The 24,281-nt window shown below is 38.3% G+C and overlaps 1 protein-coding gene across 1 annotated transcript in view; it reads left to right on the top strand.

Annotated features, from left to right (window-relative positions):
- The window catches only part of TPK1 (thiamin pyrophosphokinase 1), a 395,099-nt gene that overhangs the window by 146,934 nt on the left and 223,884 nt on the right, over window positions 1-24,281 (top strand). The window contains exon 4 of the mRNA XM_068973117.1: window positions 4,801-4,870. Coding sequence (XP_068829218.1) covers window positions 4,801-4,870 — 70 coding nt within the window. The remainder of the gene's footprint in view (window positions 1-4,800; window positions 4,871-24,281) is intronic.

The following is a 24,281-nucleotide window of genomic DNA, read 5'->3' as shown; positions in this document are numbered from 1 at the left end:
CTATTGTTAGGACTGCAGGGACTCAGACAGCACTCTTGTTTCTTAGCTTTGCCTTCGTGTACTGGCTCTGTTCTCCGTGCTGACGTGATAGTCCATCACAGAGCAAACTTCTCCCATCCATTCTCTCAGGTGGCAGAGAAAAGAGAACCCGGGAGGTCTCCTTAGGATTCACTATCTTTGATTGGATCACATCTCTGTCTCTGAATTAGTCTCTCTGGGCAGGGCATATAACATCATGGATTGAGCCATGTGCCAAATCTGGGTAAGATTTAATGCCACTTATAGGTAGAGAGTGCAAGAGTGAGGTTACCTTGATGAAAATTAGTTATGCAAAAAATAAATCTTTACCTTAACCCTATCTTCTGCAGAAGTACCATATAAATACATATGAGCTACTTTAAAAAAAAGTATGGTTCTGTACAAAGGTCTTGATATATTTTACCAATATTCAACTGCTGATATTTAAGTTTGCTGGCAGTTTTTTCAGGATTACACATAATATCACAGCGACTGTCTTTGTCTATATGTCCTGTGAATTTGGGCAAGTTTTATAGAGACTACATAGAATTTCTGGATCAAAGGTTGTGCACATTTAAATTTATATAAATCTGCCAAACTGTTTCTCAAAATTATAATTTTATCAACAGCATGTAAGAGAATTTGTTTCCCCATGTTACTTCCTTCTCATTTTATCTTTATTGTTTCTCCAGTTCCTGAAACATTTTGTGAGTTTGGTAAAATATATATAATACTCTTTATTTTGCATTAGAATCAGTATACCTGGGAGTAGCTCAGTCATAAGGCTAATAAGTAGCTGATCTAGACTGGAATCAAATGTATCTTTCAGATGGCTAAGACTGAAAAATATTTCTTTCACTTTAGTTTATTTTTTCTTCCATCTTAATACTTGAAACCAATTTAATAGTCTGCTTTTCAGAAAATCAAATTATTTATGTCCAACTTTATTCAATAGAAATTAATGGAATAACTGATTAGCCTTTGATTATGAGTCAAACTCTACAGTATTTGTCAGTAACAGTCATTTATACGATGCCAGGTTTTTTAAAAAAAAATGTTAAAGATGTATTTAATATGCTTACTGGTAGTACCAATATATAAAGTTGATATAGAGATTTTAATGTATGTTAGTCTTCAGCTCATATCAGACTGATGCATAGTAAACAACTGTTCAACCACTGAAGTTGTAGTATTTGATAAATCTGCAAAAATTTTGCTGTATAAGCCAATAAAAATTTTACATTAAGAATAGCTCATGCAGTAACTTCTATTCATTAAAGCTTGGCATAAGTTAAATGATGATGGAGTGAGTATATATTTAAGGCTGACTCATGATTTATCAAAAATATCTTATTTGAGAATGTCCTTTACTTTTTTCGTTCTTTACTGATTTAAGTTGGTCGCTTTCCTTAATAGTGATATTTGTTTACTCAGTTTTCAAGTTGCTGTCACTGAATTCCTGCCCACATTATGTAATGCATGCATGAAGCTTTATTTTCCAAATGCCATTTTATTTAAGTATATGGAAAATAATTGGATTTAAAAGTGAGATTTAAAAGCAGTTAAGTATCTTTTTTTGATAAACTTTATTCACAACAAAATAAAATAGTTTTAGAAGGTACTGGAACTTATTTTCTTTTTTACAGATGGCTTGTACCCCAATCCCAGCTTCTAGGTAATGGAAGACTGGTCCACAGATTTTATGAAGCCATTTAAAGCAGGAATTCTGTTTGTTTATTTAGTCACTCAGTCATGTCTGATTCTTTGCATGACCCCGCAGACTCTAGCCCACTGGATTCCTCTGTCCATGGGATTTCCCAGGCAAGAATACTAGAGTGGGTTGCCATTTTCTTCTCCAGGGGATCTTGCCACCCCAAGGATCTAACTGGCGTCTCCTGCATTGTCAGGCAGATTCTTTACCATTGAGCCGCCTGGGAAGCCCTTAAAACAGGAATAGGTGTGTATAAATTTACTTCCTCTGACTTAGGTGTTTCTCTTTTAATAAACTGCTCTAAAAATACCAATTTAAATCAGGGTATGAGAAATAATAGGCATGGGAAAACAATTTTGGATTATGAAAGTAACACTGATTTTTAACTGAACAAGAGTTAATAATCAACAGTGTTACAGACTTGTCCACTGAAATTGATCTCCCCTCTCCCTGTTGTTGCATTGCGCTGCGTTCCTTCTGTCATGACCCTCATCAGCGTCTACAGGGCCATGCACATATGCAATTCTGTTTCTCCTTTTTCCACAAAAGTGAGAGTCTGGAGAGCCAGTTCTTTCTGTTATTCATCTTTCTGTTCTGTTTAGGGCCTGCCACATAATAGGTATAAATGTTAAAATCAGCTGATCTCTGCAAAATAATACAGTGCGATAACTTGACAAGTCCCTGTTTGACAGTCCTTGGCCACTACTTTTATATTTTCATTTTACTTCAGTGAATCAATTTTTACATAAAAAGATCCCGTAGATGTGTTAATTTTGTTTACAGAGAAATGTTTTGTGTACTCTGAGGGTGATTACTGATAGTTTACCATCTGTTTCTATTTATCAGTATTTTCCATCTCCCTGTTCATTTGTTTGGCAGAGTCTTTTATATGTGAGATTCTTTCTCCATTTAGCTTTTGATATCTTTGAAATTTTAGTTTTTGATATTTAGGAAATGTACAGAATATTTTACGATGCTCTGCAAGTTATGTTTATGGTATAACTTGAATTTGAGTCCCATTCTTTAAAAGGGAAATGTGTGTTGTTGGTTAATCGGTAAAATGATATGTCTTTCTTAGATATGTTTGTAAAACCTCTTATTTTTGTTTTGCACTTTTTAAGAACCTTAGACTTTTCTAGGAACACAATGCTTTTTTAGTGTTTATTTTCATTCTAACAGGAATGGAGGAAGAGGACTAATGTTTGTTGAATGCTTACTATGCTCCAGTACTGTGATGAGCATGATATATCATTATATAATGACAAGCAATTGTCATTGATTGCTTAGTGACTCTGTCGAAGGTGATACTATTACAATTTACAGATGAAGAAGCTGAAGCAAAAAAAAGAGTATCTTTTTCCCCCTCAACTTGGTCTCTGTTTTATTTCTGATGTGATGTAGGACCCAGAAAACTGTATTAGGTATATCATGGATTAGCAGAAAATTCACTGGGATCTTTACCATGCCAATACGATCAGTTCGTTCGTTATCCTTTCACCCCGCCTGTCATTGAACACCTACAAATCTGGAGGTAGATGTTACTGAATATAAACACTCTTTTAAGTGTGTAGCTAAATTTGCAGAATGGGAAGGTGATCTCATCAGTGCAATAAAATGAAGACGTAGCTCTAAAAAATACAGCTGTCTCTTGGTTTCTGTGAGAGGCTGGATCCCCTGAGATACCAAAATCCACAGATGCTGAAGTCAATTATGTGAAATGGTGCAGTAAAGGAATACAGTTGGCCCTCTGCATCCACGGATTTCACTTTCACAGATCCAAGAGCGGTCCGTATATTAGAAACCTTTGGATCCGGAGGGCCAACTATAGTTTATTTCTTTTGAAACTGCTGGTGTCCATGCTCTTTGCTTATTTTTATGGCCTTGTGATTGGTTTTAACAGCTTTGTGGGGACAGAAATAAGACTTTGGTTTGTTCAGGGTGAGGAATTAGAAAATTAGACATCTCAACATTCTCTCTTTTATCACCCAGGATTTAAAATAAAAAGTTTGATTTGAAATTAATAGGTAAAAGATTTTTTTATTAAAAAAAGGAATAAAGGGGATGAACTGATGCCAAGACTGACATTTCTAGGAAAATTGGATGTTAGAGAAATAACGACAGAGATAGTAGACCATGGGTTAAAAAAATTTCAAGGAATGATTGACCAGTAACTTCAAATCCTAGGGTGATATCACAGAAAAAGCATGAGAAGGCAAGCAATAAAAAGCCCCAGTTAGAGGGGCAGCTGGGCTTTTTTGCTTTATTTGGTATCTTAGGATTTCTCCAAGTTTCAGTCAATTTTGTAACACCTTCTCTATTTTTACAACCACACATATCTAGATTATTAGTTACTTCATATTTCAGAGTAAACTTATAGTGTTATAATTTATTTTTAAGAGGAACCTTCTGCATCACAATAAAATATGGAAATCCTTAAAAGTGAAAGTCGCTCAGTCATGCCCAACTCTTTGCAGCCCCATGGACTGCAGCCTGCCAGGCTCCTCTGTCCATAGGATTTTCCAGGCAAGGATACTGTAGTGGGTTTCCATTTCCTTCTCCAGGGAATCTTCCCAACCGAGGGATTGAACCCAGGTCTCCTGCACTGCAGGCAGATTCTTTACTGACTGAGCTACCAGGGAAGCCCTATGGAAACTCTTAAAGTCTGCTGTAAATAGAAACTTTCTATAAAAACTCATAAAATTAAGGAGGAAAGTTATAAGCTATGTCCTGTTACCTGTCTTTGATCCCAAGTTCTGTCTTCTGTTACAAAGAAGGAAAAGCAAGCTTTAGGGGTTGATGAGGACACCGTATACAGTCTTCCTCTTTATTTAATAGGAGGAATTGGAAAAGATGGAAAAAGGAAATGCACTTTGTCTTATTTGGCAATTCTGTCTTATTTGTGTGTGTGATGGGTAGGATGGTTTTTAGTTCCAGCAACATTGTTGGCTGAATGTGGAATGTGGAGGGAAGCATGACTGTGTGTGTGTCTGAGTGTTTTAGCATTCATCATGTGATAGAATGCTGCTCTGAGCTTTCTGTTTTGAAAGATTCTTTGTTTTTTCTTTTTGAAGCTCTTTTAAAAGCCTGTGCTGATGGAGGTGCCAACCGCTTATATGACATCACAGAAGGAGAGAGGGAGAGGTAAGCTTTCTTTCAGCCAGTGTCTGTTACATCAGTTCTGCTTTTGAGCCTGTTTTATTTTCTTCTTAGTAAATGGTGATTGTTCATTTTCCTTCAAATTCTTACAGAAAACCACCTGAGAGAGAAAGCGAGTTGCTTAACCATGTTGTATTAGTTTTTGCTTTGAGTGGTATTAATAGAAATAGGCCAATCATACTCTTCTTAAAACAATTCTATTTCAAAAGTCTTTTAAAATAACTTTATCAAATACCAGTACATGTGAGGACTTTGGATATTGACTAAAATGATGGTAACTTGAGTTTTTATTCAAATAGTTTAAAGGAATACAAATTGATCTTATATAAAATATGTATCCTGTTGTAGAAGGTGGAAGATTTTTATAATAGTATTGAATAAAACTCAGTATAATTTAATTTAGTTCTGAGTTGTGCACACATGCACTTTTAAGAGAGAAATAATTTATTTCTTAATGATTTGTTACCTGTACACTCTGGTTTTCCTGATCTTGGCATGGTGAGCTATTTTTAGACATGGTGAGCTACTTTTAGACGTGAGAATATGTTTGATGAAAGCACAATTTAAATCTAGCTCACTGCCAACATGTGTCTAGTGCATCCTCTTGGCAAAGAGTTTATAGTCTAGGTATAAGTAGACTAACTAGCTGGGAAATTTAGTTCTGCTGTGTTACTAAATGTACTAAAATATTTACAGTTTGAGAAATCACATCCTTGCTGTAAAAAAGTCAAAGTATTATGATGCAGCATATCATAGGTCTGAATTAAATACACATATTTTGAAATGATGTAAAATACGTCTTTATGACATCAAAATTTTTACTTCACATTTCTAATGGAGATGCTCTTTGAAAGCACCTGGTTGCTTATAGGAGAAAGGCATGTGTTCTCTGAGACTGGACATGTGTGGATGTATAATCGAAAAATGTAGCCACAGTGGCAGCCTAGGAAGCAATTTAAATTCTTAACATGTTGTGCTTCTTTATTTATTTATTTTTTTGATAAGCTCTTTTAAGATTTATTTTCAATAATTTTCAAACATGTAAGGTGGCATTGCTAACTATTGTTACAATGCTGTGCATTATCACACCCCCAGGACTTATCTCATAACTAGAAGTCTGTACTTTTTTTTTTTAATGAATTTATTTTTTATTGAAGGACAGTTGCTTTAGATCAGCCATAGGTATACATATATCCCTTCCCTTTTGAAACTCCCTCCCATCTCCCTCCCCATCCCACACTTCTAGGTTGATACACAGCCCCTGTTTGAGTTTCCTGAGCCACACGGCAGATTCCTGTTGGCTATCTACTTTACATATGGAAGATGGTATGGAGATTCCTGATGAAGCTAGGAACAAAACCACCATATAACCCAGTGATCTCACTCCTAGGCATATACCCTGAGGAAACCAAAATTGAAAGAGCCGCATGTATCCCCTTGTTCATTGCAGCACTGTTTACAATAGCTGGAACATGGAAGCAACCTAGATGTTCATCAACAGATGAATGGATAAAGAAGTTGTGGTATATATACACAATGGACTATTACTCAACCATAAAAAGGAATGCATTGGAGTCAGTTCTAGTGAGGTGGATGAACCTAGAACCTATTATATAGAGTGATGTGAGTCACAAAGAGAAAGACACATACCGTATTCTAACACATATATACAGAATCTAGAAAAATGGTACTGAAGAACTTATTTACAGGGCAACAATGGGGAAACAGACATAGAGAATAGACTTGTGGTTCTTTATTTTTAAACTTTGTGGATTCCTTTGACTGTATTTCCTACAACCTGACATGGGCAGGATATGAAAAAATACTCAAGTATGTGTTATAAGAAGTGTCTGGCCAGTTATTGCAGTGAGGAGCATAATGGCCATGAGGGCAAGATTTGAGGAGGTGCTTTTTGTTTCTTACCTGTAACCTCCTTGCTGACCAGCGATCTGGTACTGAGTGCCATTTCTCTAATGATGGGTGTAGCTTATGAATATAATTGTATGAAGCAGAGCTGTGGAAGGAATTGGCACAGTACTTTCTAAGTCTTCCTTGAGTGTAAGAACCGTCTAGAATGCCTATGAAAAAACATAGATTTCTGTACTGATTACTTTTATTGGATGGAACTGGACACTAGTAAGACATAACATCCAACATATTTACTCTCATTTGAAAGTAACGCATATCACCAATTTGGGAATGAGTGCCATTATTTTTGCCCAAATTTCAAAGTAATCATTTCCAGTACTTTTGAACACATTTATAAGTAACCTTAGGGAACTCTTCCAAGATTTATATGATTTATCTAACAACTATGTGTCTATATATGCAGATGTTTCAGAAGAAAATGTACTTGGTGTTGATTTCCGAGTTATAATAATGTGTTTGCCATGGTACACGTCTGAAGCTTGGGGGCATGGTTGGCTGGGGTGAGGGTAGAGTTTTTAAAGGGAGATGAGTGAGGCTAACTGCTTCATGTGGGAATTAAAGCCTTGGAATAAATCTCATTAAATCCACACCCTAACCTGTTAAACTAATTGGACATAGGTGACTAAACATGGTTCCTGTTGGCTGTATTTTTAACGGAAAGGCTTTACAATGGGAAGAGAAGAAATACCTATGAGTTTCGGAAAGCCAGGTTAGGGGTGTGGACCACTGCTTCACTTGTTCTTGATTTTTATTTATTCGGTGTTTTAATCTACAATGCAATACCTTAGAGTTATGCAAGAAAGCATGAATATGCAGGGAATCATCTTTAATTGGAGAGAAAGTGGGATCTTTACACATTAGGACTGGAAAGAAGGAAGACTGACGCAGACAGTAGCAGAGGAGCAGGGTCTGCAGAGGGATGGCGCTGGGGGAAATTCAGTGGTAACCTCACGTCTGTCTGATCCTGTACTGAATGCATTCAGCCTTCTGCATCTTTCACAAAGGTTTGTCTTTTTTTTTTTTTTTTTAACTTTACAATACTGTATTGTTTTGCCATACATCAACATGAATCTGCCACGAGTGTACACGTGTTCCCAATCCTGAACCCCCCCTCCCACCTCCCTCCCCATACCATCTCTCTGGGTCATCCCAGTGCACCAGCCCCAAGCATCCTGTGTCCTGCATCGAACATAGACTGGCGATTCGTTTCTTACATGCTAGTATACATGTTTCAATGCCATTCTCCCAAATCATCCCACCCTCTCCCTCTCCCTCAGAGTCCAAAAGACTGTTCTATACATCTGTGTCTCTTGCTGTCTCGCATACAGGGTCATCATTACCATCTTTCTAAATTCCATATATATGTGTTAGTATGCTGTATTGGTGTTTTTCTTTCTGGCTTACTTCACTCTGTATAATTGGCTCCAGTTTCATCCACCTCATTAGAACTGATTCAAATGTATTCTTTAATGGCTGAGTAATACTCTATCGTGTATATGTACCACAGCTTTCTTATCCACTCATCTGCTGATGGACATCTAGGCTGCTTCCATGTCCTGGCTATTATAAACAGTGCTGCAATGAACATTGGGGTGCACGTGTCTCTTTCAATTCTGGTTTCCTTGGTGTGTATGCCCAGCAGTGGGATTGCTGGGTCAACTTTGAAGGTTCAGTTCAGTTCAGTTGCTCAGTTGTGTCCGACTCTTTGTGACCCCATGAATCACAGCACGCCAGGCCTCCCTGTCCATCACCAACTCCCAGAGTTTACCCAAACTCATGTCCATCGAGTTGGTGATGCCATCCAGCCATCTCATCTTCTGTTGTCCCATTCTCCTCCTGCCCCCAATCCCTCCCAGCATTGGTCTTTTCTAATGAGTCAACTCTTCGCATGAGATGGCCAAAGTATTGCAGTTTCAGCTTTAGCATCAGTCCTTCCAGTGAACACCCAGGACTGATCTTTAGGATGGACTGGTTGGATATCCTTGAAGTCTAAGGGACTTGCAAGAGTCTGCTCTAGCACCACAGTTCAAAAGCATCAATTCTTTGGTGCTCAGCTTTCTTTATAGTCCAACTCTCACATCCATACATGACCACTGGAAAAACCATAGCCTTGACTAGACAGACCTTTGTTTGCAAAGTAATGTCTCTGCTTTTTAATATGGTGTCTAGGTTGGTCATAACTTTGCTTCCAAGGAGTAAGCGTCTTTTAATTTCATGGCTGCAGTCACCATCTGCAGTGATTTTGGAGCCCCCCAAAATAAAGTCTGCCACTGTTTCCACTGTTTCCCCATCTATTTGGCATGAAGTGATGGGACCACATGCCATGTTCTTAGTTTTCTGAATGTTGAACTTTAAGCCAACCTTTTCACTCTCTTCTTTCACTTTCATCAAGGTTACCTCTCTCCATTTACAAGGTGTTTTTCTTTTAAATAAGCCCTAAATGTTTTTATTGTTAAAAGCAATGCGTGATGATTTGAGTGTGTATTAGTGAGTTGGGAGAAACAGAAAGAAGAAAATAAAAATTACCTGTTACGTCTCCCTACATAGCAAAGAGTTCCGTTGAGTTCTGCCATTGGACTTCAGAAGATTTGACTAATTTTTCTTGTTCAGGTGAATGTAACCTCAATGAATGTAAATTTCCTTGTGTCTAGAAAATTTCCTGAGAGTATTATACACTCGAAAAATATTTGTTAATGGATATTTGGTTACAGTTGTTCTGTTCTCTGTTCCCTAAGGTTTTGAGTGACTTTGACTGATGGCCTGTGTATTTTGGGTAACGAGATTGTCTCTACTCTGAGAGCTGATAGGTTCTAATTTGGAGGTGAGTTCGGCCTTTTGGCTGAGATCGCAGATGGTAAAGCGTCTGTCTACGATGTGGGAGACTCGGGTTCAATCCCTGGGTCGGGAAGATTCCTTGGAGAAGGAAATGGCAATCCACTCCAGTACTATTGCCTGGAAAACCCCATGAACAGAGGAGCCTGGTAGGCTACAGTCCATGGGGTCACAAAGAGTCTGACACGACTGAGCAGCTTCACGTTCACGTTCACGTTCAGTCTGTATATGAGACGGAAGAGGGTGGAGATCCAGGCAGGCAGACACAGAATGGGCACTGCCAGTGAGAACTGGATCTGAGCAGTGGTTGTAGACTTCAGATGAAAGAGGAAGGAATTTTATGAAGACTCAGTCTTCGTACAGCGAGACTCCTATACTCTTAGCTGACTGTTTCCCTCAGCCCAGATGTCTGCTTTTGGAAATGTGGAGTAGTAAGTTTGGGTAAGATGTGTGAACTGACACCCCTGGTTCTAAAGCTGCAGCCTGATACTGACTCCAGTCTCACATTGATACACTGGTAGTGGTCTGTGACTGAAAGTCCTTTGGCAGCCTCACAACATCTGTCTCCTGTCTTCTCTCAAGTAGGTAGAATCCTGGTCAGAATCCAGGTGGTGAAGCCTGGCCCCATGGTCAGAATAAGCACAGGACGCAGAGACGAGGGGAGAAAATACAAGAGAAGTGGGGAAGGAATCTCTAGGAAGATTTTGTGGAGCAGACTTTTTCTTGTTCATCATTGATAGGCATTGGAGGTTTGTTTCATTTTTGTATTGGTGCTTTTATTGACACTGTATTAGATCAGAAAAGTGTAAATTGTCCACATTGAAGAATATTGCATGGTTGTTGTTCACTTAAATGATAGTGATGATGGGAGGGTTATGCTTGCCCCGCATATCCCCACCGCTCTCCTCCCATACTCCAGCTATTCTTTTTTTTCTACATCTTTAACAGATACTCTGAGAGAAGGAAATGGCCACCCACTCCAGTACTCTTGCTTGGAAAATTCCATGGACGGAAGAGCCTGGTAGGCTTCAGTCCATGGGGTCGCGAAGAGTCGGACACGGCTGAGCAACTTCACATTCACTTTCTTTCTAAGAGGAGAACAGTTGCTGCTCTAGTCAGTTTTTAACCAGGGTCTGAAAAGTGGTCAGCTGACTGTAATTGCCAGCATTGCCCACCGTGTGTGTGTGCATGTGTGCTAGGTTGCTTCAGTTGTGTCTGACCCTTTGCGACGCCCATAGGCTATAGCCCACCAGGCTCCTCTGTCCATCGGATTCTCCAGGCAAGAATGCTGGAGTGGGTTGCCATTCCCTTCTTCAGGGGATCTTCCCAACCCAGGGATGGAACCCACATCTCTTATATCCCCTGCCTTTACCACTACTGCCACCTGGGAAGTGCATAATGAATATCAAAAACAAGCATACAGACACACAGAGAACTGCACAGGTATAATGATAAAACCCAGTGAATTCTCACAGAGGAGGGCACAGTAATGTAAACAGTACTGACATCAGCAAGAGTATTGTCCCAGCGCTGGGCTGCCTTCCTCACGTTCCCCATTATTGCCAACCTGCCCTCAAAGGAAACTACTGTCTGACCTAGTGAATGTTAGATTTTTTTCCTACTTTTGGGCTTCCTAAAATAAAATAATAATACATTGAATTTTTAGTAGATGGACATTTTTTTTGGGATAGACTCCTCAGCTCTCTGAATCTGAAAAAAAAAATTGAAGAAACATTATTGGAGGTGCTTATAGGAGAATCATAGTCACACTAATTACTTTAAGAGATGAAGAGAGTTATGGAATCAAGTAGAAGAGAAAATAAGAACTATATAGAGACAAAATCTATGGTACAACATAAGTAGTGTGACAATATGAGAGATACAGTTTATATTGATCATTAAAAAAAAATAATGCCTTTAAAGGTAGGTAAGCAATTGTAAACTTTATTCTGTTAGAATCTAGTTAAGGCAAACTGACTTAAATAGAAAGCTTTTTTCTCTCTGTGATAACCCATTGACAGAAATAAGAATGTAGCATTTAACTTGCGATTCATTCATTCGTTCAAGTATTTATTGAATACCTTTAATAGTTAGGCATTTGGATGAGTTTATAAATATGTGTGCATGCTAAGTCACTTCAGTCATTTCTGACTCTTTGCAGCCTCATGGACTGTAGCCTGCCAGGCTCCTCTGTCCATGGGGTTCTCTAGACAAGAATACTGGAGTGGGTTGCCATTTCCTACTCCAGGGGGGTCGTCTTTACCACTAGCGCCAAGCTTCTGTTCCCTGAGAATCAGTGTTTGGCTTTTGCCGATCTCGTCAGCCATGCCAGTTTCCTGCCTGTGTTCTCCCAAACCCTTTCTCCCCACTGCCTGGGTCCAGACCCTTTCTCAGGCTGATCTTCAGCCTGTACACGTTGGTACCACCCATAATCCGTTCCCACCCTCTGGCTGTCCATTCTTACTGGTCAGAATTTATAGAGCCTTTGCATATGCTTCCCTGGTATCTCAGACGGTAAAAGCATCTGCCTACAATGCGGGAGACCTGAGTTTGATTCCTGGGTCAGGAAAATCTCTGGAGAAGGACATGGCAACCCACTCCAGTACTCTTGCCTGGAAAATCCCATGGACGGAGGAGCCTGATAGGCTACCGTCCATGGGGTCGCAAAGAGTTGGATACAACTGAGTGACTTTGCTCACTCACTCACTGCATATGCTAACTTTCTTTGTAGGAAAACTGTCCAGCTGAAATGCTGTCTGCCCCATGAGGGCTCCCCTCTCTGCCCGGCCTGGACATCTCTTACGCCATAGTGGTACTTTTAAATTACAGTGTTACGTTAACATTTTACCTTGATTTAGAGCTGTAAAGATGTACCTTTTACTAGGTTGTAAATTTCTGGTGATCTCTTGTCCTGTAACTTTGCATAATACTTGGTAGTTATTTACTTTCCCATTTTATCTTGTGATTTAGCTGTATGTAGATGTATCTTATCTCTCTCATTAGGTGGTGAACTCCTGGAAGTTGGTGATCGTAATTAATCTTCTTTATGTGCCTTGTAATACCCAGTACACTAATGAGCATCCAAGGATTTATTGAATTAATGATTCTTCTTTGATATTTTGGCAGAAATGTCACAAAGACTAATTTTTTTTTTTTAACAGTCAGGGATTTTTAAGGTATTGTAAGTATCTTGGTGCTAGAGAAGAAAGTTTGGGGGTATATGTAAATATAAGTATATATTTTAATATTATTAGCATGCATAAACCAGCCATAGCTTATATCTCAAAACATTTTCTGCTTTTTTGTCTGTAGTTATGAGTAGTAGTGTGTCCCGCTTACTTCTGGAATGTCTTATGTTACACTGTATTCTAATTCGTACTTGAAGAGCAGTAGCAGTTTTGTGGTCAGTCCCTCTCATTTCAGAGGGAAAAGTGTCCCTGGTGTCCAGGTTGGGAATTGTTCGGTGACAGTATGCATGGACTCATTAGTTAGGTCAGCATTCAGAATCGGATTCTATGGCTTTATTACTATGAGCTGTGTTGCAAGTCATTTCACTTCATGGGCTGCAGTTTCTTGAAATGTGACCTTTTAGGAAGAGATCTATCTTCTCGCATTAACTCAGAGAAATCATGATGAGGAAACGTATCACTCTTGGGGCTGATTATATAAGGCTTGGATGAGTTGAGAGGATGGAGGGTGGCCCTTCAAAGCTATGGTGTGTGATGAATTATAGAATAATTGGATAAGTATATGAGCTGTAAATAGTCTTTCATAGTTAATATTCTCTGTGCAGTAATTGTACAACCACTTAGGAAGCTTGTAAGAGCTTATCATATTGTAGTTAGAATCATGGAATATGATGTCTGGCTTCCGTGATTCTTTTTTGTTTTTAATCGGCTTTGTTCAGGACTAATTTCACACAATAAAATTGATTTTAAACATAGAGCTAAATTGGTTTTGAACTGGTAAACAGTTGTATTCATGACCACAGTCAAGATGTCTGTCATCCCCCAGATTAAAACATGTCTGCCACCCCCCCGATTTCCTTCCTGTTTCCTTGGCAGTTGATCCCTCACTCTCTGGCTCCTGCAGCCTTCTAGAATATCATAAGAATGATATTACAGGGTTTGTTTCTTTTGTCTGACTTTTTTTTACCCTATCAAGTGCTTTTCATCTTGTTGTTGTGTGTAGTTTGAATATTTTTACTGTTGAGTGGGGCTCCATTGTATAGAGATACACCACTATTTTGTTTGTTTGTATTGATGCTTTCATATTGTAGTGCTGGAGAAGACTCTTGAGAGGCCTTTGCACAGCAAGGAGATTAAACCAGTCAGTCTTTAAGGAAATCAACCCTTAATGTTCATTAGAAGGACTAATGCTGAAGCTGCAATACTTTGGCCACCTGATGCGAAGAGCTGACTCACTGGAAAAGACCCGGATGCCAGGAAAGCTTGAGGGCAGGAGGAGAAGGGGACGACAGGGATTGAGATGTTTGGATGGTATCACCAGCTCAATGGAGTTGAGCAAACTCTGGGAGATAGTGAAGGACAGGGAAGCCTGGCATGCTGCAGTCCTTGGGGTCGCAAAGTGTCGGACCCGACCTAGCAACTGAACAACATAATGCAATTGAAGGACTTGATTCTTAAGAATTGCCTTTTCAGTGGCAATCTGTTATTTTTTCAGGTGTTTCTTTGGGAGGAATGTTAGTTCTTTTAGTTGGAACCACACAAAAATTTCAACATTGTCACTTCAACCCTAGAGGTTATGTAAGTAGTAGTAGACACTCATATATAAGACCTATGTTTTCTCTCAAGTGAAAATTCTGTACAAGCTTGGCCAATACTGTAGGTTTTTATGGAATTAGACAATAAAAGTAAAACTTCTGTAATGACTTGGTGTCAAGTATCTGAATATACATCTCAATAACCTCCAATATGTGTGACAATTGATTTGTCTTACCTGTGACTATAGTTTTCTCCATGATTGGGATTTATTTTCAAGTATTCATGATGTAATTGAAAAAGTACTGTGCTTTAACATACATAGAAAGGAAACATGTACTTTGCTTAAGAGAAACCAAAGATCTTTGGTTTTGCTTGGTTCTGTAAGTCTAACCATAAGCAATATTTAGTCATTTTCTTTAGCAAGTTTTTATTAAAATGTATTTGTGCAGTCAAATTACTAAGCTTTGTAAGCATGTCAACATTATTGGATCTTTGAATCAAATGATGGAATGTAAACATGATTAGTACATTTAAAAGCAGATTTATAATGGAAGTCTTGGTATTAAAGAACAAACTGTGAGGACATATTTATCTTGAATTATTGATTGGATTAGTAAGTAATATTTTTTAATCTGTTTATCAGATGCTGTAAATCAGAGATCCCAAAGTTATCCATGCATGGCTTTGAATCATTTCGGGGTATTGGAAAAGGGGGAAGATGTGTATGCAGAGATGCTGTGTTTGTCAGATCATGCATGAAGTCAAAATAAATTTTCAGAGTGAGATCATTCTGAGCAGCTGCAGGAAGTCAGTTTACAACTAAATTTAATCAGAGGCATTGTTCTTTATGGCTGTTCTATTTCATAAAGTATGTTCCTGACAAAACCTTTTTCCTTTCCTGTACTGTGGATGGCATCTTCAGAAATAAATTACCTTCAGATGATTTTTCAGAGAAACCTGGATCATCTGTCAAAAGTTTTGAGTAACACATGGCTCTATTAATTTTCCTTAAAAAAGCTTGAATTTTTTTTTTAGCACTTGTTAATACTGTTGAAGAACTCATGTATTTCATCACTTTTTTTGCTTATGTTCAATATATTATTAGATTGCTAAGTAATAATTGAGAGTAATCACATAATACCACATATATGTTATATATTTATAATATATAATCATATATATACCACATGTATGTAATATATACTACACATTGTATATATCAAGTATATAATCACATGATACCATATATATAATTATGTATATATATATAATTTTAAAAGCAATGGTGTGCATATATATATATAATTTTTTAAAAAATTATGGAATCTTATTTTTCATTTGCATTTAAGTGAATGAACATGTATGTATTTTATACACACACATAGCACACCTTGATTCATCCTGTGTGATTTTTCATTTTTAAAATTTTGGTTTTATGAGATTGGCCCAAGAAGAAGCAGAATAACTTCAACAACTAGATGGAATATATGACTTGTTGACACCTCATTATATGGGATGAAATTTGACTTGATGATGGGACCATACCTAAGCCAGCTGTGGCCTTCCTGTTGTTAACTGATGGAAAGGTGACAGCTGGAGTTCAGCTAGCAAGGGCTAGTCAATGAAGCTTGTGGGAACCTATACAAGTGGCAATTATACCAAGATGAGCCCCGAGCTGTCACTTCCAAACCTCGGTTGTGCTTCTAAGAGTTGTGTTCCCTGGAAACTTCAGTTTTGCCTCTGTAGCCAGAGAATTCAAGAGAAAGCTGAAGAATCTCAGAAATGGCATCTAAATTACAAGAAAATATTTTACCGCTGAGAGAAAATAATATTTTACCATGAGAAAAAATAATCAGTGTATGTATGTATGTGTGCATGTATATATATATATACACACACACATTTATATCGTAATTCTTTAACTCTTGGATATTGTTTGCCTTAGGAAGTAGAAGAGACCTAGAGAAAGTCAGGAAGGGAACTTAAATAATGAGCAATCTATAAATGCCCAGAATGAAAGAAGCTAGAATAAAAAATCATGATTAATAAAAATGTTGATCTACTCTCTATAAACTCTGACTTCAAATTGCAGTTAGCACTTCTGTTGAGTGAGATGAACAGTGCTTCTGCTTGGACCGCAACAAAGAAGGTGGTGTCTCTCTGTACCGGGTTTAAACCTGTGAGCTCTTAATTTTTGACCTTGGATATCAATTCAGTCAGTTCATTTCAGTTGCTCAGTCGTGTCCGACTCTTTGCGACCCCATGAACCACAGTACGCCAGGCCTCCCTGTCCATCACCAACTCCCCAAGTTTACCCAAACTCACGTCCATTGAGTCTGTGACGCCATCTTGGATATCAGGGTCCATCTGTTTCTGCCGAATACCTTGTCAGAGTGCCTGACACTTGGGCTGTACATCTTAGGGCTAGAGAAGCCATGAAGAGAGGAAGTTGTTTAAGCGTTAACACTCTGTCAATGATAATTTAATATTTGTATCATCTAAATATTGGTATCCTACTCAGCCTGTTATTTAAAACACCTTTAGAATGCCTACTGAAATGTCAGTAAGTACCCCATTGTTCACAATAGCAAAGACATGGAAGCAACATAAGTGTCCTTTGACGGATAAATGGGTAAAGAAGATGTGGTATAACTATACAATAGAATATTCCTCAGCCATTAAAAATAACAAGATAATGCCATTTACAGCAACATTGATGGACCTAGAGATTATCATACTAAGTGAAAGGAGTCAGAGAAAGACAAATATCAAATATCGGTTATCTGTGAAATCTGAAAAATGATGCAAATTAACTTATTTACAAAACAGAAATAACTCATAGATACAGAAAATAAATTTATGGTTATCAAAGGGAAAAGTGAGGGGGAGGGATAAATTAGGAGTTTGGGATTAAAATTCATACACCATTATATATAAAACAGCCAACAAAGACCTACTGTCTAGCATGGGGAACTATTTTCAGTATCTTGTAATAACCTATAATGGAAAATAATTTTTAAAAGGACATGCATCTGAATCAGTTTGCTGTGTACCTGAAGCTAATCAAATACTGTAAATTAACTATATTCAATACATTTTTTAAAATATCAAGGAATCAGTCTTAACGTCAAGTGAAGATACTTTTGAAACAGAACATTACATACGATTCATTTATGAAAGGTATAAAAAAAACAAACCTGAATGAACTAGAGATATTTGTTGGCTAGATTTCTTATTTTACAGATTGTTCTAAGTTGCTTCCGTCATGTCCAACTGTTTGTGACCCCATGGACAGTAGGCGGTCAGGCTTCTCTGTCCATGGGATTCTCCAGGCAAGAATGATAGATTGGGTTGCCATTTCCACCTCCAAAGGATCTTCTTGATGCAGGTATCGAACCTGAGCCACTGGTGGATTCTTTACCACCAGTGCCAGCCAGGAAGCCCTCTTTACCAGGTTAATGTGTTAGTTGCTCAGTGTATCCAACTCTTTGTGACCCCATGGGCTGTAGCCCACCAAGCTCCTCTGTTTATGGGGTTTCCCAGGTGAGGATACTGGAGAGGATAGCTATCCCCTTCTCCAAGGGATCTTCCTAACCCAGCGATCGATCCCAGGTCTTCTGCATTGCAGGAAGATTCTTTACCGTCTATCCTAAGTCTCTTTTAGTCCATTTGTCTGCTGAGTGTCCTTCCTGGATGGTCTTTTATCCAGTGCTTCCCTTATCTTATCAGAGTATTTATCACAACACATTGAAATCACCTGTTTGCCTGTTCTACCAGCCTGTAACCCCCGTGAATGCTTATTGTCAGGCCTTTTCTTTCACTCATCCTCAGTAACTAGTTCACTCTGAACTTAATAGTTATTAAACCATGATTAGACATGATTTCCTTAAAAATGTAATGTATTTGTCTATCACAGATTAAATATGAAAGCATATTTCTGACCCAGTAAAGTCATACTTTTTTTTTTTTTTCCAGAAGGAGAATTAGAAACTGATAAAAAGCTCTTCTGTTAATGTTGCTAGGAACTTATTTAAACTTTTTGTGTCTGTGGATTCTTGGTTGTAAAGAACAGCGACAAAAAACTGGCCAGTTTACACAATGACAGCAAAAAATCCCTGTGAACATAGTTGCTAGAATAAGTGGGAAGCTTGGGGAGTTGGGCTTAAGAAATTGGCAGGAAACTGGAAAACAGATCTGCAGCAAAGTTTGTGTTCTACAAACAAGAGAGGACTTGCAGTCAACCTCTGTGAGCCCAGCACTAAGTGCTTAATATGAAGTATCAGCAGTCTCTGGTTGCTTGTGTATGTGATTGTGTATACACAATCCATATGTATGTCACTAAGCACATGAAGGGTCATGCAGAGGTGGTTAAGGGAATATCTTCCATGCCCTTGTTTCTCTAAGTGGCAGGAGTCGATGACTTGACTCCATTCTGTTTCTAGAGGGGGCCCTGTTCAGCCATACTCACAGCATGTTACTTTCTGTAAGTTTGGGTGGGGTAGCCAAATGCAGATAGACACCAAGCCAAGCATTTCCATCCACAGCATCTTCCTTTGGCTGCCATCATGCCCTGATCCGTCTAATGGTCTCTACCAGTCTCTCATACTTCCCACTCCAAGTGCACCTCCCATACTATTTATTGTTATGTAAACTGTCCCTAGTTATGAGATAATTTTTTAGTTTCCCCCACTTAATGACAGTGAACTAAATGGTTACCTGTCATGTAGTGAAGGACGTGGAAACCTGGCATGCTACAGTCCGTGGCATTGCAAATAGTTGAACATGACTTAGCGACCGAACAGCAACATGAGTGTGTAATATACTTCTTATGTATTTAAAGAAATTTAATAACATTCCTCCCAAATTTTAGAAGCGTGGTGTACACTTCCTTCAGTTCAGTTCGGTCGCTTAGTCGTGTCCGACTCTTTGCGACCCCATGAATCGCAGCACACCAGGCCTCCCTGTCCATCACCAACTCCCAGAGTTCACTCAGACTTGCTTCCATCGAGTCAGTGATGCCATCCAGCCATCTCATCCTCTGTCATCCCCTTCTCCTCCTGCTCCCAATCCCTCCCAGCATCAGAGTCTTTTCCAATGAGTCAACTGTTCACATGAGGTGGCCAAGGTACTGGAGTTTCAGCTTTAGCATCATTCCTTCCAAAGAAATCCCAAAGAAATCTCCTGCAGAATGGACTGGTTGGATCTCCTTGCAGTCCAAGGGACTCTCAAAAGTCTTCTCCAACACCACAGTTCAAAAGCATCAATTCTTCAGCACTCAGCCTTCTTCACAGTCCAACTCTCACATCTATACATGACCACTGGACACTTCCTTAGTTTTATAAAAACCTGTTAGTCAGAGGACTCTGTGCATTTTCCCTGATTTCATGTTAGCATACATTTTTTTCTCTGTAAACTTTTTAAAATCCCACTTTTATGATTAATAATTGTCCTCGTTGGGGGATGGGGGCAGTAATTTAAGATACCATACCCTTTGTTTTAAAAAAATGTTCCTCTTATGAAATATTACCAAATCAAACTACATTGTACAATATAGGGATTTCTTCACCTGATCTGGATCTTGTGATGGTTCAGTAAGAGAGAGTGCTTCCCTTGTGGCTTAGCTGGTAAAGAATCGGCCTGTAATGCAGGAGACCTGGGTTCAATTCCTGGGTTGGGAAGATCCCCTAGAGAAGGGAAAAGCTACCTACTCCAGTATTCTGGCCTGGAGAATTCCTTGGACTGTATAGTCCATGGGAGTAAAAGAATAGTCCTTTTTTTTTTGTTTTTGGTAATATTTAAAAGGGTTTCATTATTTGAAAGCACAGTTTTGCCTTAAGAATACAATCGTAGAATTTTTAAACAATTTCCTTGATTTGTCTTTTTTTTTAATATGAAATTTCCCGAGATGTATTACCTTATTAAAAAATACCAACAAATTTATAACCAGGAAAAAATGTTTTCTGACTTGACACATAGTGTTTAAAAAGGCAACTGAAACTCAGAAACTCAGAATGCAGTTTTCTTTGTACAGCTGTGATCATGTATTTTCCTTCATGCAAAATTCACTTATTTGTCACTAGCGGCCTCTAGTGTGTATTCAAGTTTTTTCCTGCTAAGCTGTAAATTAGTAGGTTATTAGTAACTAGAGAGCAGTTCCATGTGCTAGGAACAAGATAAACAACTATAGTTTCTGTCATCTTAACATTACATCAGTAAGCAGATAGAATATTCTCACATGATGATGTGGCCTGGTGATCCCTATTACCAGTAATAGGGCGTTCACAGTGAATTTCCTCTGTGTGGCAGTTGTTCTCTAAGCATAGTTCTGGTGTGGTGGGAGAAAGCAGTGATGGTCATGCCCTGCTGCTGTTAATAGGATGGAATCATGTTAGGATACAGGTCGCAGAAGTTACCAAAACCAGAGATTTTAGTCAAATCATACAGCAGAAATCTGAAAAAATGTCTTTATTTGTTCAATTTTAAACAAAACTGTATTCAAGTGCTTTTAAAACTAATCATATTTACAGATAATAACAATACAAGTTAGTCTAAATGAATTAAATCTGAATTATTTAGTATTTACATTGGGTTTTTTGTTTTTAACTTCATATATTCCTTTTTTGTTTTTCTTAAAGGCACATCCTCTCTAATCCTAACTTATCCTCCCACTTACAGATGTAATTCAAGTTTATTATAATGAACTTGAAGAATACAGGCATATGCAAAGTGAAAGATAAAAATAACCTGAAATCATCTATATTTTTATGCACCCTTGTCAGTTTCCAATTTTCCTTTTGTTTCTCTTGTTTTATGTGTATATATATGTGTGTGTGTCCATATGTAATAAAAATAGCAATTTTTATATCTCTTATTACCATAGTATTATAAATCTATTATGTCATGAAATATAAAATTTACTTATCACTTTCTTATATATCTACCATCCTCCATATATTAGGTATGTATGTTGTTCATAATTTTTTATAACTCTGATGAGTAAAACTTTGTGATGAGTTGCTGGCACTTAAAATAGATTCCTGGGAATTAATATATGAGGTCAAAAGTTACATATTAAAAAACATTTAATCCAAGCTGACAGTTTGCTTTCCAGAATTTGTGCTTGTCTATACATTTATCAATGATATAAGATCATATACATTTCTCTCCATGCTGGCCAGCTTCATTAATTTGTTGCTGTATAATGCAGGAAATTATGTTCAATTGCTGTTTTAGCATAGTTTGAATTATGCTGTCATTCCGCAGGAAAGAGATCATTGTGGGAACTTGGGATGTGGCAGGCAACAAAATGCCTGTCTTCTTTGAAACATGAAGTTTCAAAGAACTTCATGTTTCAAATGTCGGATAAATAATGGAAATATAAAGTACACTACCAGTGATTGAACCCACATCTCTTGCAGCTCCTGCATTAGCAGATGGATTCTTACTATTGACCCACCTGGGAAGCCATTTTGTTAGATATTCTTTAGATATTCATTTTATTAGGTATTAATTGTCTAATGATTTTATAATTTCAAGGTTACCTACACCTAAGCCATTATCATCAGATTATTAATTCTTTCAGATTCGTTATTGAATGCTATAGAGATCTTCCTGGGCTCTAGTCCCTGTCTTTTGGGATAATGGTTCACACATCCGTATATGATGGATAGAAGCAGCAACGTACAAACAAACTCGCAAGGATGGTAAATGCAGGATTTGCTTTAGCAGGTCAGCGTGTGTCTTAAATTCTCCTGTCATTTTCTTCAGTCAGGTTTAAGTCCTGCTATGGAGGACACTGTGAGGAATAAGGAAGAATAAGAATTAAAAACACTTACTTTAGCAGAATGGTCGGCTAGGCAGCTTATTATACCCGGTTTTGGAAAACTTGGGAGGAGCAGACAGCCTATCAGTGACCCTCATGGCGTTTATCACTAGCTGTATTTCTTGAATTCTGTGTGTTATACTCTCCACTGAATCACAGAGAGTCAAGCAAGTAAATTACACAAAGTGATTCACTCTCAGTGAGCCTACCCTTTTATATTTGCTAACGTGAAGAATTGGTATTAACATGTGTATATGCTTTGGGGCTTTTTCACGTCTGTAAACAAGACAAGATGAAACCTTGCATTCTGCATTATGTTGACCTTAGCATGAGTCCCCTCCATACACATAGCATTTTCTGGCCCTGCTCTACACCATCACCACTACTGCCTTCTAGGAAAACAAACCCATACCTTACTTTCTATTCAAATAACCGCTCTCATTCCTTTCTTCTCCTCACCACTTTTGTATAAGAAGTAATTACAAAAAAGGGCAGAAGGGGAAAGTGACCGTATACTAAGAGTGGGAGGAAATATGTACTTGTACAATTTGCATTGTGTATCATGTGCAGTGTTCTTTCTGGAGCGGAAAGAGGCACTAAGTCATTTTCCTGCACTTTGGAGAGTGTAACACCATTGGCCACATGTGACTGGAAGATCGGCTGTCATCTGAGAAATGATTTCATGGTCTTCGTGCTTATGCTTCTCCTCCACGTCCTAGCTTTCCTTTCACCGCTGCGCCTGCTTTTGTTGTTGTTGTTGCCTGAATGCAGGCATTATTTTTATCTCTCATCTTCTTGTGATCATCTCCTTCATTTATAGCTTTTCCTGCAGGATCAGCTGTTACCAAGTCTCCACTTCCCTTTCTCCAACTGTCCAGCTTTCCCTAGTCTGGCACATCTGTGTTCTTCTGCAATGTTCTGTGCTTGACTTGCAGTGCCAGTGAGTGTCTTCTGTAGTATCCAGATTTAGACTTCAGGCTGTTTGGATCTGTGTTAACTTTGGTATCTGCAGTGTGGCACACATTGTAGATACTGGATGAATCTTTGACAAGTTGAATTAAGTATCTCATGTATGGAAGACTCACGAGTATATAATTTTACCTCTAACCTCTCCTCAGCACTCTCTCTGCATTTACAACTTAGAGCTGAACTTGGGCACTGAAGTATTCTGTAATCTCAAACTCCACCTGTCTAAATATCTGGTTCTTATTATTTTGTCTTCATGGAGGGTATTAAGAATGGATCAGGAAGTTGTGGTACATATACACAATGGAATATTACTCAGCTATAAAAAGGAACGCGCTTAAATCAGTTCTAATTAACTGATGAACCTAGAGCCTATTATACACAGTGGACGAACCTAGAGCCTATTATACAGAGTGAAGTAAGTCAGAAAGAAAAAGATATCATATATTAATGCATATATATATATGAAATCTAGAAAGATGGTACCAATGATCCTATGTGCAGGGCAGCCAAGGAGACACAGACACAAAGAACAGGCTTTTGGACTCAGTGGGAGAAGGAGACTGTGGGATGATTCGAGAGAATGGCATTGAAACATACACATTACCAAGTGTGAAATAGACAGCCAGTGGGAATTTGACATATGATGTGGGGAACCCAAAGCTAGTACTCTCTGACAACCTGGAAGGATGGGGTAGGAAGGGAGGTGGGAGGGGCGCTTAGGAGGGAGGGGACACAGGTATGTCTATGGCCATTTCATGTTGCTGTATGGCAAAAACCATCCCAATATTGTAAAGTAGTTGTCCTCCCATTAGCAAAAAGGTGAAACCAAATTTCTGAGGCTTAAATCTTGCTTTTAGTCTTCCAAATTAAAATGGTTTTCTGTTTTTGGAGAATGTTGAGAGAAATGTTTCAAAAGATGGACTGAACCAGTTTTACAGATGTCTTAATGGCTAGTCAGTCAAATGCAATGTCTTGTTAGAGAGTTCCATACTGAATCACTGTTCTTGCCGTTTGTATAGTTGAGCAGCAATTAGCCCTGCCTAAACGGTGACCCAGTCTCCTTATCTCTTCTCCCCAAACCTCGTTTCTATCCTGAATTTTGATAATGAGTCTTTTAAGA

Source organism: Capricornis sumatraensis, chromosome 5, assembly GCF_032405125.1.
Source record: "Capricornis sumatraensis isolate serow.1 chromosome 5, serow.2, whole genome shotgun sequence".
Taxonomy (NCBI): Eukaryota; Metazoa; Chordata; class Mammalia; order Artiodactyla; family Bovidae; genus Capricornis; species Capricornis sumatraensis.
The sequence above is the reverse complement of the archived record's forward strand: the minus strand, read 5'-3'. Positions and strand labels throughout refer to the sequence as shown.